The sequence below is a fragment of the Oncorhynchus gorbuscha genome, linkage group LG22 (assembly GCF_021184085.1).
Source record: "Oncorhynchus gorbuscha isolate QuinsamMale2020 ecotype Even-year linkage group LG22, OgorEven_v1.0, whole genome shotgun sequence".
NCBI classification, from domain to species: Eukaryota; Metazoa; Chordata; class Actinopteri; order Salmoniformes; family Salmonidae; genus Oncorhynchus; species Oncorhynchus gorbuscha.
The window spans coordinates 21,282,204-21,296,201 of NC_060194.1; the positions used below are offsets into that span (position 1 = coordinate 21,282,204).

Here is a 13,998-nt window from a genome sequence, read left to right on the forward strand (position 1 = left end):
CCAGTACTCTACAGGTCTAGTAGTAACTCCCTGTCACTCGTGCCTTACTTCCAGTACTCTACAGGTCTAGTAGTAACTCCCTGTCACTCGTGCCTTACTTCCAGTACTCTACAGGTCTAGTAGTAACTCCCTGTCACTCGTGCCTTACTTCCAGTACTCTACAGGTCTAGTAGTAACTCCCTGTCACTCGTGCCTTACTTCCAGTACTCTACAGGTCTAGTAGTAACTCCCTGTCACTCGTGCCTTACTTCCAGTACTCTACAGGTCTAGTAGTAACTCCCTGTCACTCGTGCCTTACTTCCAGTACTCTACAGGTCTAGTAGTAACTCCCTCTCACTCGTGCCTTACTTCCAGTACTCTACAGGTCTAGTAGTAACTCCCTCTCGCTCGTGCCTTACTTCCAGTACTCTACAGGTCTAGTAGTAACTCCCTCTCACTCGTGCCTTACTTCCAGTACTCTACAGGTCTAGTAGTAACTCCCTGTCACTCGTGCCTTACTTCCAGTACTCTACAGGTCTAGTAGTAACTCCCTCTCACTCGTGCCTTACTTCCAGTACTCCTCGCTGGGGCTGGTCCTCTTGGTCTTATTGACCACCTCCACGGCAACCTCAGCGGCCCCGGTGACCAAGCTGCGGGTGACGTTGGCCAAGGTGTTGTTGATGCCCCTGGGAGTCACCACACCGTTGCAGGTGGGCGTGTTCCAGGGGTTGTTGCAGTAGGTCCACGGCAGGAGGTTGGTCATGGAAGAGAAGAAATAGTAGAAGGCAATGCAGATCACCACGTTGTAGTAGATACCGATGTAGGTGGACACCACCATCATCCCGTAGCCCACACCTGGTGAGGGAGAAAGAGAGAGTGGGAGGACTTCAGAATACTACCAGACAAGACTGTGGCTCTCTTACTGAAGACATGTTGAAAATCTGTGGGTTTTCTAAGAATGTTTACATATGCATTCTAAGCTGACAATAGATGCTGCCACTGACGAACGGCAGTGATATTAATGCCAATCACCAACACCAGCACTGGTTGTTGGCTCACTTTTGAACATGACTGAGCAATGGCAGCAGTGTTTTAAACATGACTGACCAACAGCATCAGTGTTTTAAACATGACTGACCAACAGCATCAGTGTTTTAAACATGACTGACCAACAGCATCAGTGTTTTAAACATGACTGACCAACAGCATCAGTGGTTGTTAACTGGCTCACCTTTGAACATGGGGCTGATCCTCCAAACCCCCAGACATCCCTGGCTGGCGAACTGTCCAAATGAGAGCTCCAGGAAGAACAGGGGGATCCCACAGAACACCAGCATGATGAAGTAGGGGAACATGAAGGCTCCTGTAGTGCACAACGCAACATATGGGTCAGTCAACTCTACAGGTCAACAGTTTTGATGAAATTGATTAGAACTCAGATTTGTGTTATTTAACTCTTTACACTATTACTTCTTGTAAGTAGGTCTATGTTTATTATTGCTGCTCACAACCAATGGCTTATCTAATGGTCATTCATATGAAACATTTATAAATATTACAGAAAAGTTCCATGCCATGACAATATCCCATTTCTGCTATGTAATGCTCGGTGAGTGAGTGGACGGATTTTAAGGTCATGTTTCTGTCTAGAATAGAAAATGAGTTCAGAAATAGAAGAGTTGTCATCCCATGACATTGACAATATCCTATTTCTGCTATATAATGCACTGTGAATAAGCAGTCTAATTGTAAGGTCATGTTTAGATCTAGACACAGAGAAAAGGTCATATAGAAAAGCATCCCATGACAATATCCTGTTTCTGCAACGTAGTGCCCTCACGGTGGTCATATTGCAAGGTCGCTGATGTTTTTTACGGCCGGCCAGCCAGCGGTGAGAAAATGTCATCAAGCCAAAGGAGGTGAATGGTGTCCACATCGCCAACAAATTATCATGGTCCAAATACACCAAGAAAGTTGTGAAGAGGGCACGACAACACCTTTTCCCTCTCAGGAGACTGAAAAGATTTGGCATGGGTCCCCAGATCCTCAAAAAGTTATACAGCTGCACCATCGAGAGCATCCTGACCGGTTGCATCATCACCTGGTATGGCAACTGCTCGGCGTCTGACGTAAGGCGCTACAGAGGATAGTGCGTACAGCCCAGTACATCATTGGAGCCAAGCTTCCTGCCATCCAGGACCTATGTACTAGGCGTTTTTAGAGGAAGGGCCAAAAATGTGTCAAAGACTCTAGTCATCCAACTCATCCACTCTAGTCATTTTTATTTTTTTACTTTAGTTTATTTAGAAAATATTTTCTTAACTCTATTTTCTTAAAATGCATTGTTGGTTAAGGGCTTGTAAGTAAGCATTTCACGGTAAGGTCTACACTTGTTGTATTCGGCACATGTGACAAATTCAATTTGATTTGAGTCCTAAGGAGCAACAGACAGAGAGTGATGCTAAGCGAGGCAGCAATCCTCTGTCTGCTTGATTGGTTTAACAGGGGGCCAATGTATCTGGGGAATAACAACCTCAGTGCTGTAGTCTGAGATCATGGGTTAAAGGAAGGACTGGAGAGTGAAGAGCAGACTGCATGTGTCCCAAATGGCACCCTATTCCCTATATAGTACACTACTAGGGTGCCTTTTGGGCTACAGCCCAGGCCACAGCCAGCTGATAAAGTCTACTGTGATGTTATTACTGCAGAGCTTTGAGCTACACCAGCCCCCTTGGCTATAATACGCAGCTATGTGATTGTGTGACCTAATGCACAGGCTACTGTATATGTATGCCCTTCTATGGCGATCCCTGGTCGCAAAATGTATAGAAGACTAAAGCCAACTGTAGGAATGAATGAGGAGGAATGAAGCCAAGAATAACTTGGATCCATCTCAAACAATGTGAGGAACGTAAACTTAAACTTGAACATACTTTCTACTTTGATTGCTTTTCAAAGCACTGCAAAAGGCATTGTGGATAAACTATAATGTATTGCTGTCATTACTACTATATAATCAGTGTGTTGAGTGTGAAGACGTACCTCCTCCATTTCTGTAGCAGAGGTAGGGGAACCTCCATACGTTTCCCAGGCCCACAGCATAGCCCACGCTGGTGAGGATAAACTCTATCTGGTTTCCCCAGTTCCCTCTCCTGGAGTTCTTATCCGTCTTCACAGGTTCTCCTGGAACAGCTCCATTCTAGAACACAAAGAGAGAAGAACATTAGAGATGTTAGAACGTTAGAGAGGAACTGTATCTATTCTACCTCCAGACTGGAGTAGGTAAGCCATTCTCTCATTGTGACACCCAAGTCAAATCAACAACAACAAACTCAACAACAGGCCTATTAGACCAACTACATTCAGCTGAATGTAAAGTTCCAGGGTGCACCAATTTTGAACACAAACCAGCAAAACAGTGTGAAATTGGCTACTGTGCTAGTGAGTAGACAGTAAACACTATACTGTATTAGATGTCCAATGGTCAGGCTAAAACTGCGGACGGCAAAATGAACAAATTATTTCATTCTAGAATACTTTTTTCATTTTCTCCAGTTCTAGGCCTAGTTCTGCATGGCATGTTAGAACTCTAAAGTCGAGATGGGCACATTGGAGCGAACTTGATTTAAACTGAAATAACCATTTGTTGTGTGCACAAAATCAACATTTGGTCTTGTAGTCCTGATTTGAGGTTTGCTCCCTCCATCTGTTGGTATCAGATGGTCCTCGTTCTGACTTGACCTCCTCACTAACCCCAGGAGTTGATGACTGAGATTCCATTACGTCTATCTGCCTCTAACTCACACAGCCTTGTCCCTTCACATGGCACTACAGAAGCAGTATAACAAATCAGTTTATATATTACACTTAATACAACTCCTTCAATTAAATGTTATACTGTAGTAATCATAAATGTGACAAAGGTTTGGATTGCTGTGGGGTTTTGGTGTCTCTTATGGTGTACAGTGGAGTGCACTGTGGAATGTGTACATTGGTTAACGTGCAGTCATTGTCATGGAAGGCTCAGTACGTGCACACGCACCCACCCACACACACACACACGTCTGCTTGCTGAGTTCCCTGGGCCGTTGCTCCCAGCAGAGTCGGCATCATGCAAGCAGGCAACTTATTCATCAGCAAAAAAATGAAGAACAAACCCCAGAAAAATCCCATATTTTCATGATTGCCCCATAGACATCCTTGGAGTCTGATTGCGCCCAAATGTTCAATTTAAAAATAAATGTAACCTTTTCACAACAATCCCCAACCATTTGGTCTTGAATTGTAAACTAAAGAGAGAATAAATACAATATCACCAAACAGAACTCTTGCAAATCAACAACATTATTACAGCCAAAATGTTCCTTTAGTAATCTTTGGCTGGCCATTGAGTGTGAGACGTGTGCACCTGGGCGGGTGCGTGAGAAACAGTGTGTTGAGGCTGCTCTCCTCAGCGTGATGTCTGTGTTTGTGTGTGTTGTGTAGAGTGCGATTGTTTTAGGTGCTGAGAGTCTGGAGGAGGCGCACACCTGCTCAGTGCGAGGTGAGGCCAGCTGTACAGCTGAGAGGTCCCAGGGTGGAATGAGAGCTCAGCCAACCTACACAGTACAGCACAAAACACAACAGACAGACTGGGCTACATGTAGCCTGCTGGCCTCCCACCTGTGAGAAGCCAGGTCTTTCAACACATGATCAGTAGGCACGTTTCCACTGACCCAGGTCAATTCGACAAAAGCAATGGTCGCAAAAAACAATAACATCGCGACATGTGTAGTAGGCCTTATAGAAACGGCAGCTACAGGACACGTGTTCTAAAGATCAACAACATTTTGATCCGTTCGACAGGAGTGGATATTTCTTTATGATGGAAACAGTCTTGTTCCAATAAATTATCATGGCTGAATCATTTTAAAAGGTACGCGGAGCACGATGTCATAGCGTGACTATAAAGCGCCACTCCATATTTAATTATAAACGCCTGCTGCTTGCTCAATACATTTTTTCAACTATAAAATAATGTTTCTTTGCAGGATTTTTGTCCTGACTTTCAAGAATGCCTGAATTGCATCGCCTTGCTCTTCTGGTTGGCTGCAAGTTTCACCATCCAATTAATTCAGATCTACAGGAGTGTAAGTTTCACCATGGCACGGACCATGGCGATACGTTGGCACAGGATAGTTATTAGAACATATGGCAAATATGAGTAAATTGTTGCATTCTACCCATGCTGGCTTTCGTGGGCTACCTGAGACATGAAACAGGTAAGAGGGCATATACAGGCTGTCGCCAATGTATTATTATGCAATTTGCCTAAATGGATCATGGAAACTCTTCAACCACTTCAGTTTGTTTTTTTGGTGTGACATCTGTTTTATTGACACAATACAGTTTAATGGAAACACATCGTGGCAATTTGTATGCAAACGTTCGATATGTCGACAGAAAATCCATGGACAAGTTAGTGGAAACATAGCCAGTGTTTTCCCCGAGGATTTTTTTTCAGCATTGTTTTAAAATGTAGTGGTTGGGTGGTGGATCGATGGCTATTTGCTAGGGGGGGTCTGGGGCATGATGAGGAGCAAGCGGTGGCTGTGCGCTCGTGGCTCTCATTCACACCACTGCCTGCTCTGTGCTACAAATTCGCTGTAACTTGTCACACTAATCTTAAAGGGATAGTGCAATATTTTGGCAATTAAGCCCTTTTTCTACTTACCCAGAGTCAGATGAACTCATGGATACCATTTTTATGTCTCTGCATCAGGGGTTGAAACCGGTTCAGGGAACAGAACTGAAAACTGAAAAAATACAATTTGTTTTCAAGGAACAGAATCAGAACCGGGAACAAAAGTGATCTACAATGTTCCGGAACATAACCACTATTTTAAAAGCATGGGTTAATAATGTTATTTTACATTCCAGGCAATTTGTATCAGTTCCACAAAATTTGCAACAAAGCACCTATGCAAAGCCCTCACTGTGTCACTCAGAAACGTATTCCAGTGTCTCTTCAAGCCAAGCCTCCACCTCCTTCTCCTCCTCCTCCACCATCTCTCACACTCTCCCCACCCGCAAAATTTCAGTAGTCTTGTGCCCTACACTCATCTGTCCAATGCATGTAGAGGTAATAGCTTGCCCTCTCCATAGCAAGCTGCTCTATTCGCACTGATTGGTTAAATAATATAATGTCGAGCTAAATAAAAAACAAATTTGGTTCGAACCGGTTCAGAACTTTATTTTGCTGGTCGAAACAGCTCTGCGTGCAGTTTGACGGAAATTGAAGGCAGTTTCGTGAGCCATTTAGCATGCTAGCTGTTCCCAAAGACTTCCAGTCACTGTGCTAATGGTAGTTAGCAACTTCTTTCAAACGGCATGCTGAGACATGAAAATTGTATCCATGAGTTCACCTGGCAAGTATAAATAGGCTTAATTAAGACATTTTCGCATTATCCTTTTAAAAGCCTGTCTCGGCAAATATGTTTAAAAAAAAACATTTGTTATATATTTTTGGGGAGTAACAATTAAGCAGTGGCGGGCCTGGTGGCAACTCATAGTTTACTCATAGCAACAAACTCAGCAAATAAAACAGACTGAACTTTGACTTTACATTTTCCATCTTGGCTTGAATCTTGAGTAAGTTAGAATTGTGTCTGCAATGAAGCCAGAATTCTAATATATTTCAATAGTTTTATGATTAGCCAATGTCATAATGTAGTTATTTTGTTAAATACTTCTCCCTATTATCTTAAATGTTATTTTTTCAAAGTCATTTTACCTGTCATGCTAGCTGTTCAGTCCGATCCGATTCACAAATCATGGGAATTTAATCGTGCCATGTAGACATTGCCTCCATCCAAGGCACGTATTGCTTGTCAACCCCCTGGACTTGTCCCGGCTAAATTCAATGTCAGAGACTTGCTAGCAAACGCTTATGCTATAAAACTAAATAAATACTGCACTCTGACCCATTTGCTAGATTCATGTTAGATTCATGATAGCAGTGTTAGACAAAGCACGGAAAGTGAACTACAAAATGTGATGGATCTTTATTGGGATTTGCAGTTGCATGCTAGCATCTGAAATAACTTACTCATCTTTGCATCCAGTGGTTCCCAACCTTTTCCGGTTACTGTCCCACTAACTGAATTTTGCTCTGCCCGGAGTACCCCTGAAGTACCACCTCATGTACATTTTACCAGTAGGCCTATGGTTTCATGAGTCCTCTCAAGTACCCCTTGTGGATTGTCCAAGTACCCCTGGTTGGGAACTACTGCTTAAATCAAGCATTGATAGGACTTTTTTCAATGCATTAGAGTTTGGAAAACTATTGGAAAACTATGGAATTAAAATGATTCCTAGAATTTGCTATATTCCGACTCCTCTCCACTATCTGTTCCGATACTCTCTCTCCAAGCTGTCTCTCTGGCTTGGCTACTTGCATCCCAAATGTCACCCTATTCCCTACACAATATGGGTCTTGGTCAAAAGAAGAGCACCAAATAGTGCCATTTGGTCTGTTGCTCTGGATGCTGGCTGTCCAGTGTTTAGGCCAGTGGTGTGTACTCCCTGGAGCACCCTGCTTGGTAAGTCACTGCAGTGAACAGCACAGAGCAGACAGACTGCCCCATTCAGATCCACACACTCAGCCCCATCTCTTCCCTCCCCATCCACATCGCACACACAGCTGGGCCCATCTGCCCTTTACGTAAGATGCACACATGGTCAGGCCATAGCCCTTCTCTCTCCATCTCTCTGAGGGGCCCTTCCAAATCAGTGGACCCAACCTAACTCCCAACACCCTGCCCTCTTCTAGCGCACTGCACACAGGTGCACCGCAAGAGAAAGGAAGGGGAAAGAGAAATAGAGGGGGGAAAGAGACAGCTTTTCAAATCATGCAAGGAAGTGCGAAAGGATGAGTGAGCTCAAAGTTTATGTAAAGAGGATTCCCATTCCCAAGACTTGGGCAAATACTGTATATATACAGGACCAGTCAAAAGTTTGGATACACCTACTCATTCCAGGGTTTTTCATTATTTTCTACATTGTAGAATAATAGTGAAGACATCACAACTATTAAATAACAAATATGAAATCATGTAGTAACCAGATCTCAAATGGGTCCATTTGAATGTGGGTCATTTGGTGCAAACATGGCTTATTGGCTTGTCATGATTTAACGTGGAGATTTTAGTTCTGTTGAAAGATCATTTACACGATAACCACAATAATAATTAGTAAACCTGCCTGGGTCTTGGTCCACATCTGACTAAAACACATACAGACCTACCATACCAGCTAATTTGATGGAGTGACACACACCTAACAAAGCATGGCCAATGACATCTGCGACCTTGTCGTGGTAATAGACATGCTCCATCTCCACTTGATTGTAAACCCAACCTAGGGCTTGACAGGACTCCCAGAGAAGCAGTCTAATATTACAGTACACACAGTATAGTAGACACTAAAATACAGAATTTTGGACAGACACATGGATCAAGACAAAAAGGGAGAACCTAAGCTCCTGATAATACTACAGTATATTGGTATTAATCGCTGCCTGGTGCTGTTGCCCATCTTTCATTATTGCCTGCTGTTATTGTGAAGTTCCAGCCTATGAGGCCTGCTAGCAACCCAAAGCTCCCTGGCATTTACTGACCGTTCCTGCGTGCATCCTCACTAGGCATGCAACCAGCACAAGCCATTATGTAGCCTACCGAACCTGGATGAGCAGCACTATTCCCAAGAATGTGTCCGTTTACTTGCCTGAGAGTGAGACATGGCAAGTTTTGTCTGAACTTTATTTGTCGTGCAAAGCACTGTGCAAAGGACTGGCCCAAATGACTGAGTGATAGGCAATAAACTACAGTATAAGGATACAACTCAATGATCAGATCAGCAAAGGAGAAATTCTGTAGAGGAGATTGAGAGAACGAAAACAAAACTGAGTTTTACACTACTATGTATAAGTGACTTTTTAGCACTGCACAATTGCCCGTTGCACTGTACATAGAGGGAGATTGTGCGTATTCACTTATCGTAGCTGAGTACACACAGGCCAGGGGACCTGAAGACACTTCTGCACATGTACTCCAGCACCTGATTCACACAGCTAGTTACCTCCTGTTGCACCACTATTACTGGGAATTGTAGACTCCTGACCATACCTGAATGTACAGGGTGGGAAGCAACCTAGCGATTAAGAGTGTTGGGGCAGTAACCAAAAGGACTGGTTTGAATCCCCGAGCCGACAAAGTGAAAAATCTTCCGTTCTGCCCTTGAGCAAGGCAGTTAAGCCCCAACAACAACAACAACTGCTCCCTGGGCACCAATCTGATTGAGAGGGGTTGGGTTAAATGCAAAAGACACATTTTGGTTGAATACATTCAGTTATGCAACTGACTAGGTATCCCCTTTCCTCTCATTACTATCAAATCAGTCTGTAGGCCTATGTACAGTAGATCTTGTTTTATGGATTCTTATTCAGCTCTTGGGCCTGGTCTTGTAAATATAGTTTTTAAGTTATGTGCGCAGGACTTGCTTGGCTGCCCTGGTGTTATGCAGTAGTGTTGAACGTGCAAGTCAGAAGGAGCACAATATATCACAAAAGAAGTACAAAAAAATCACAGTTGCATTTAACCTGGCCAGTGCACTTGTCTCTGCATGTGGGCTATAGTAAACTGCTGGTGAGATGGTTACTCAAACGGCTTAAGAATAGGCCTTGCCTATGATCTGTGTCACCGTCACATGCTAAGACAACCATCAGACAAGAGATTGAGGCTTAGCAGCCCATAGAACACATGTATAGCAGCTCTCTGACAATCCTCACCAACCAACGGTATTGTCACTGACCCCATTCTTAAATAAAGAGATAAGAAAGGAGTGGTAGAAGGAAGCGTCGATGGAGGGAATGTGCTCTGTCAGCACTTCTAAAAGGGCCTGAAGACATCTGTTCAAACCACACATAAAGGTTAGAACAGTCATCTGATCCTTCAGTAGGAGGTAGGTCACCTAGTATTCAGCCACTGGTCTGACATGATCCTCAACAGGGGGAGGGTCAGATTCCAACAAAACAATTCAAAACAATTATATATTTGCAGAGGGTGATCAAAAAGTACATTTAAATCAACTTTGTTCAGGTAAAACAATAGGTAAAATAAAGTTGTTTAACTAGTAATAATCCTCAGGTTTAAAGTTACAAGGTACTTATGTTGCCTAGCGATTCATCCTGAATTGAATTCCGCCGCTCCATCGATCGCTCTATACATCAGTCTACCATCCTAGAAGTTGTTTGTGCTGACATCAAAATGAGGTGATTCATTATTTGTGTAGTAGGCCAGCTCTGGTCCAACCCATCGGTTTCTGGGGCTAATCAGAACGGTGTGAATTTGTTTGCATTCGACAAGTCGTCGGGGAGGAAGCAAATCCAGACTCATTGTGTAGAAGAAATGTTAGTGGGCGTGGCATTTTGCTGCAGTGAAGGGTAGCCAGTCAAACTCCTGTCCACCAATTTTAACAAGCATTTTAGTGTAAAAACAAAACATGTATGTGACTGTTGGTTTTAAAGTTTTTCAATACAAAGTGTAACTCTTTTGCATTATTGCCCAGAAGCGAAAACTCTTCCACTGTAAGAACACCCTCCCAACAAATCTAACATTGGAATCGAAGTAGCCTAACACCTCTTCCACCAACTATTCTATCGGAGTTTGAATATCATTTGAAAATAACTGAAGCTGACAGAAGACCAGGTTGTTATTGAAATTCAAATCAAACAAAACCAAGAGTGATTTGATCATTGTAAGCTAAATAATTTCAGTAACAATCATTTAGTGGCACACGTAGATACCCTTGTTAACGAACAACAATTTAACAATAATTTTAAACGGAAAATTGGTGCGTGCATATGTATTCACCCCCTTTGCTATGAAGCCCCTAAATAAGATCTGGTGCAATCAATTACCTTCAGAAGTCACATAATTAGTTAAATAAAGTCCACATGTGTGCAATCTAAGTGTCACATGATCTGTCACATGATCTCAGTATATATACACCTGTTCTCAAAGGCCCCAGATTCTACAACACCACTAAGCAAGGGGCACCACCAAGCAAGCAGCACCATGAAGACCAAGGAGCTCTCAAAACAGGTCAGGGACAAAGTTGTGGATAAGTACAGATCGGGGTTGGGTTATAAAGAAATATCAGTAACTTTGAACATCCCATGGGGCACCTTTAAATTAATCATCAAAAAATGTAAAGAATATGGCACCACAACAAACCTGCCAAGGGAGGGCCGCCCACCAACACTCACAGACCAGGCAAGGAGGGCATTAATTAGAGAGGCAACAAAGAGACCAAAGATAACCCCGAAGGAGCTGCAAAGCCCCACAGCGGAGATTGGAGTATATGTCAATAGGACCACTTTAAGCCATACACTCCACAGAGCTGGGCTTTACAGAAGTGTGGGCAGAAAAAGCCATTGCTTAAAGAAGAAAATAAGCAAACACGTTTGGTTTTTGCCAAAAGGAAACTCCCCAATTATATGGAAGAAGGTACTCTGGTTAGATGAGACTAAAATTGATATTTTTGGCCATCAAGGAAAATGCTATTTCTGGTGCAAACCCAACACCTCTCATCACCCCAAGAACACCATCACCCCAAGAACACCATCATGCTGTGGGGATGTTTTTCATCGGCAGAGACTGGGAATCCGGTTAGAATTGAAGGAATGATGGATAGCGTTAAATACAGGGAAATTCTTGAGGGAAACCTGTTTCAGTCTTCAAGAGATTTGAGACTGGGGTGGAGGTTCACCTTCCAAACATTTAAATGTCTTGGAATGGCCTTGTCAAAGCCCAGACCTCAATCCAATTGAGGATCTGTGGTATGACTTAGAGATTACTGAACACCAGCAGAAGTCATCCAACTTGAAGGAGCTGGAGCAGTTTTTACTTGAAGAATGGGCAAAAATCCCAGTGGCTAGATGTGCCAAGCTTATAGTGACATACCCCAAGAGCCTTGGTGGCTCTACTTGGTGGCTCTACAAAGTATTCACTTTGGGGAGGTGAATAGTTATGCACGCTCAAGTTTTCCATTTTTTTTGTCTTATTTATTGTTTGTTTCACAATAACACATTTTTTTTGCATTTTCAAAGTACTAGGCATGTTGTGTAAATCAAATTATACAAACCCCCCAAAAATCTATTTTAATTCCAGGTTGTAAGGCAACACAATAGGAAAAATGCCAAGGGGTTGAATACTTTCACAAGCCACTGCAACTAACGTCACCTTGGGATTAAACAAGGGTGGGTTCAGTTCTACTCAACTGTAATTAAATAGACCCGGGTCCACAATGTCCTCAAAGGCTGCATTATAAAATGTCTGTGAGGTGAAAGTAATTCCACTAAAGACAGCGAGACTGTGGCTTCTCACCCGGCTAGCGGAGGCCCACATTCCTCCAAATCCCATTGGGCATCGTGTGAATACCTACTTTCCATGGTTGATTAATAAAGTGTAATGGTGAGTTGTCAGGAAAGACGGGAAAGTTAGGCACAATCACAGCAGACGGATGGCTACGATGGCCACCCAGAAGGTTACATCTCTGGGTTACATCACTCAAACAGTGCGTACAGCCACAATCATATCAAGTTCCCCTGGCTAGCTAGCTGGAAGACATGATCCTATAGTATGCATGATGGCCAGCAAAACATACATTTCTAGTTTCCACTGGCCTATGTTTAGAATATTTGAGATAGAGCTTTAAAACTTATTGAAAGTCATATCTTCTCATATTGAATTTGAAATTGTGTATCCATTTTTTATATAAAAACATTAAATCAAATGATTTGATCATTCATTCCCCCCCCCAAAAGCAACAAATTGAATTTGAAAACAAAAACAAGCAATATGTGAGATATTAGGTAGGCTAAATAGTCTGCAATCCCAAATCTAAATAACTAGCATATAACAAACAAATATACAATTCAACCCAATATCCAATCACAAAAACTGTTTCCCACTTCTTAATCAGATAAAAAAAGCTGCAACAATTGTAGGCCAAAAATATTGAAAATATTGAAAGGGTCGACAAATACAAATTCTACCTTTAGTCTGAATTTTTAAGGCCGCCAAATACATCATCAAAACACTGAAATCGCCTTACCTTTGAGATTTCCATTGTAAATGTTGGTCACATACCCCTTTCTCAGCGCTGATGCAACTTGAGGATCTGACTGATACTTACTGTAGGGAGTGTCTGGGGGAGCAGTAGGAGTGGTTTCCAAGTCAGAAACCAAGAGCTGCGCAAAACAGCCAGTGAGTAACACATCCTTACACAACAATAATTATTCGTACTTAGAAGCAGAACAATATTTCAAGTTGAACTAAAATGTACCTCCTTGATTGGTTTTCCTAAATATTTTTAAATGGCTTGGCATGTATGCTGCCCTTTTAATATAGGGTGAAACCCGTAATGGCATAGAAAAACCAATATAAATGTAATTATTTGTATGTTTAGGCTAAATGCGTTGGGAAAAACACAGGATTTGACAGAAAAATGCAAGATCAACTGCAAAAGAGGAATTGCCTTGCTAGTTGACAGTGTTAGTAGTTAAGTTACCACTAGTCTCCTACTGCCAGTCTCTGTAGGCTATTGAGACCCTGGTTCCATTACCACCTTCATGCTCATAATAATCACATCATAAGTTCATATTAATAGGATCATGTTCAAATCCAATAACTGGGTGGATTTATGCAGATAAAACAAAAGGATTGCAAGGCTGAAAGCTACTGACGCTCATACAGAAACAACTGCCTGCGCTGATTTGTGCAGACAACCAGGTCTAGCTTCAGCCACGCGGTTCGCTTAACTAGATCATTCAATTAGTGTGCACTGTGCATGGCTGTTAAGTGATGCGGGAGACTAGCCCGCGGAGCCATTGGCCAACGCAAGCTGTTCACCTGACCCTCGATCCCCCAATCACACACACACACAAAACCAAACGCACACACTCGCAGAATCACTTAA

General features: G+C 42.6%; 1 protein-coding gene across 10 annotated transcripts in view; it reads right to left on the reverse strand.

Moving 5' to 3' along the window:
* Positions 1–13,998, reverse strand: part of LOC124009225 (sodium- and chloride-dependent glycine transporter 1-like) — a 99,928-nt gene that overhangs the window by 21,026 nt on the left and 64,904 nt on the right. For 9 of the 10 annotated variants that reach the window (XR_006834250.1, XR_006834251.1, XR_006834253.1 and 6 more), the window contains 3 exons: positions 3,022–3,178; positions 1,211–1,342; positions 549–834 (listed from right to left, as the gene is read on the reverse strand). Coding sequence is in view for 6 of the 10 variants with exons in the window: in XM_046320807.1 (XP_046176763.1) it covers positions 549–834; positions 1,211–1,342; positions 3,022–3,178 (575 nt within the window). In the remaining 4 variants the exon portion in view is untranslated. Of the gene's footprint in view, positions 1–548; positions 835–1,210; positions 1,343–3,021; positions 3,179–13,134; positions 13,197–13,998 lie in introns of those variants that run through there. The other variant, XM_046320809.1, reaches the window with a different exon arrangement.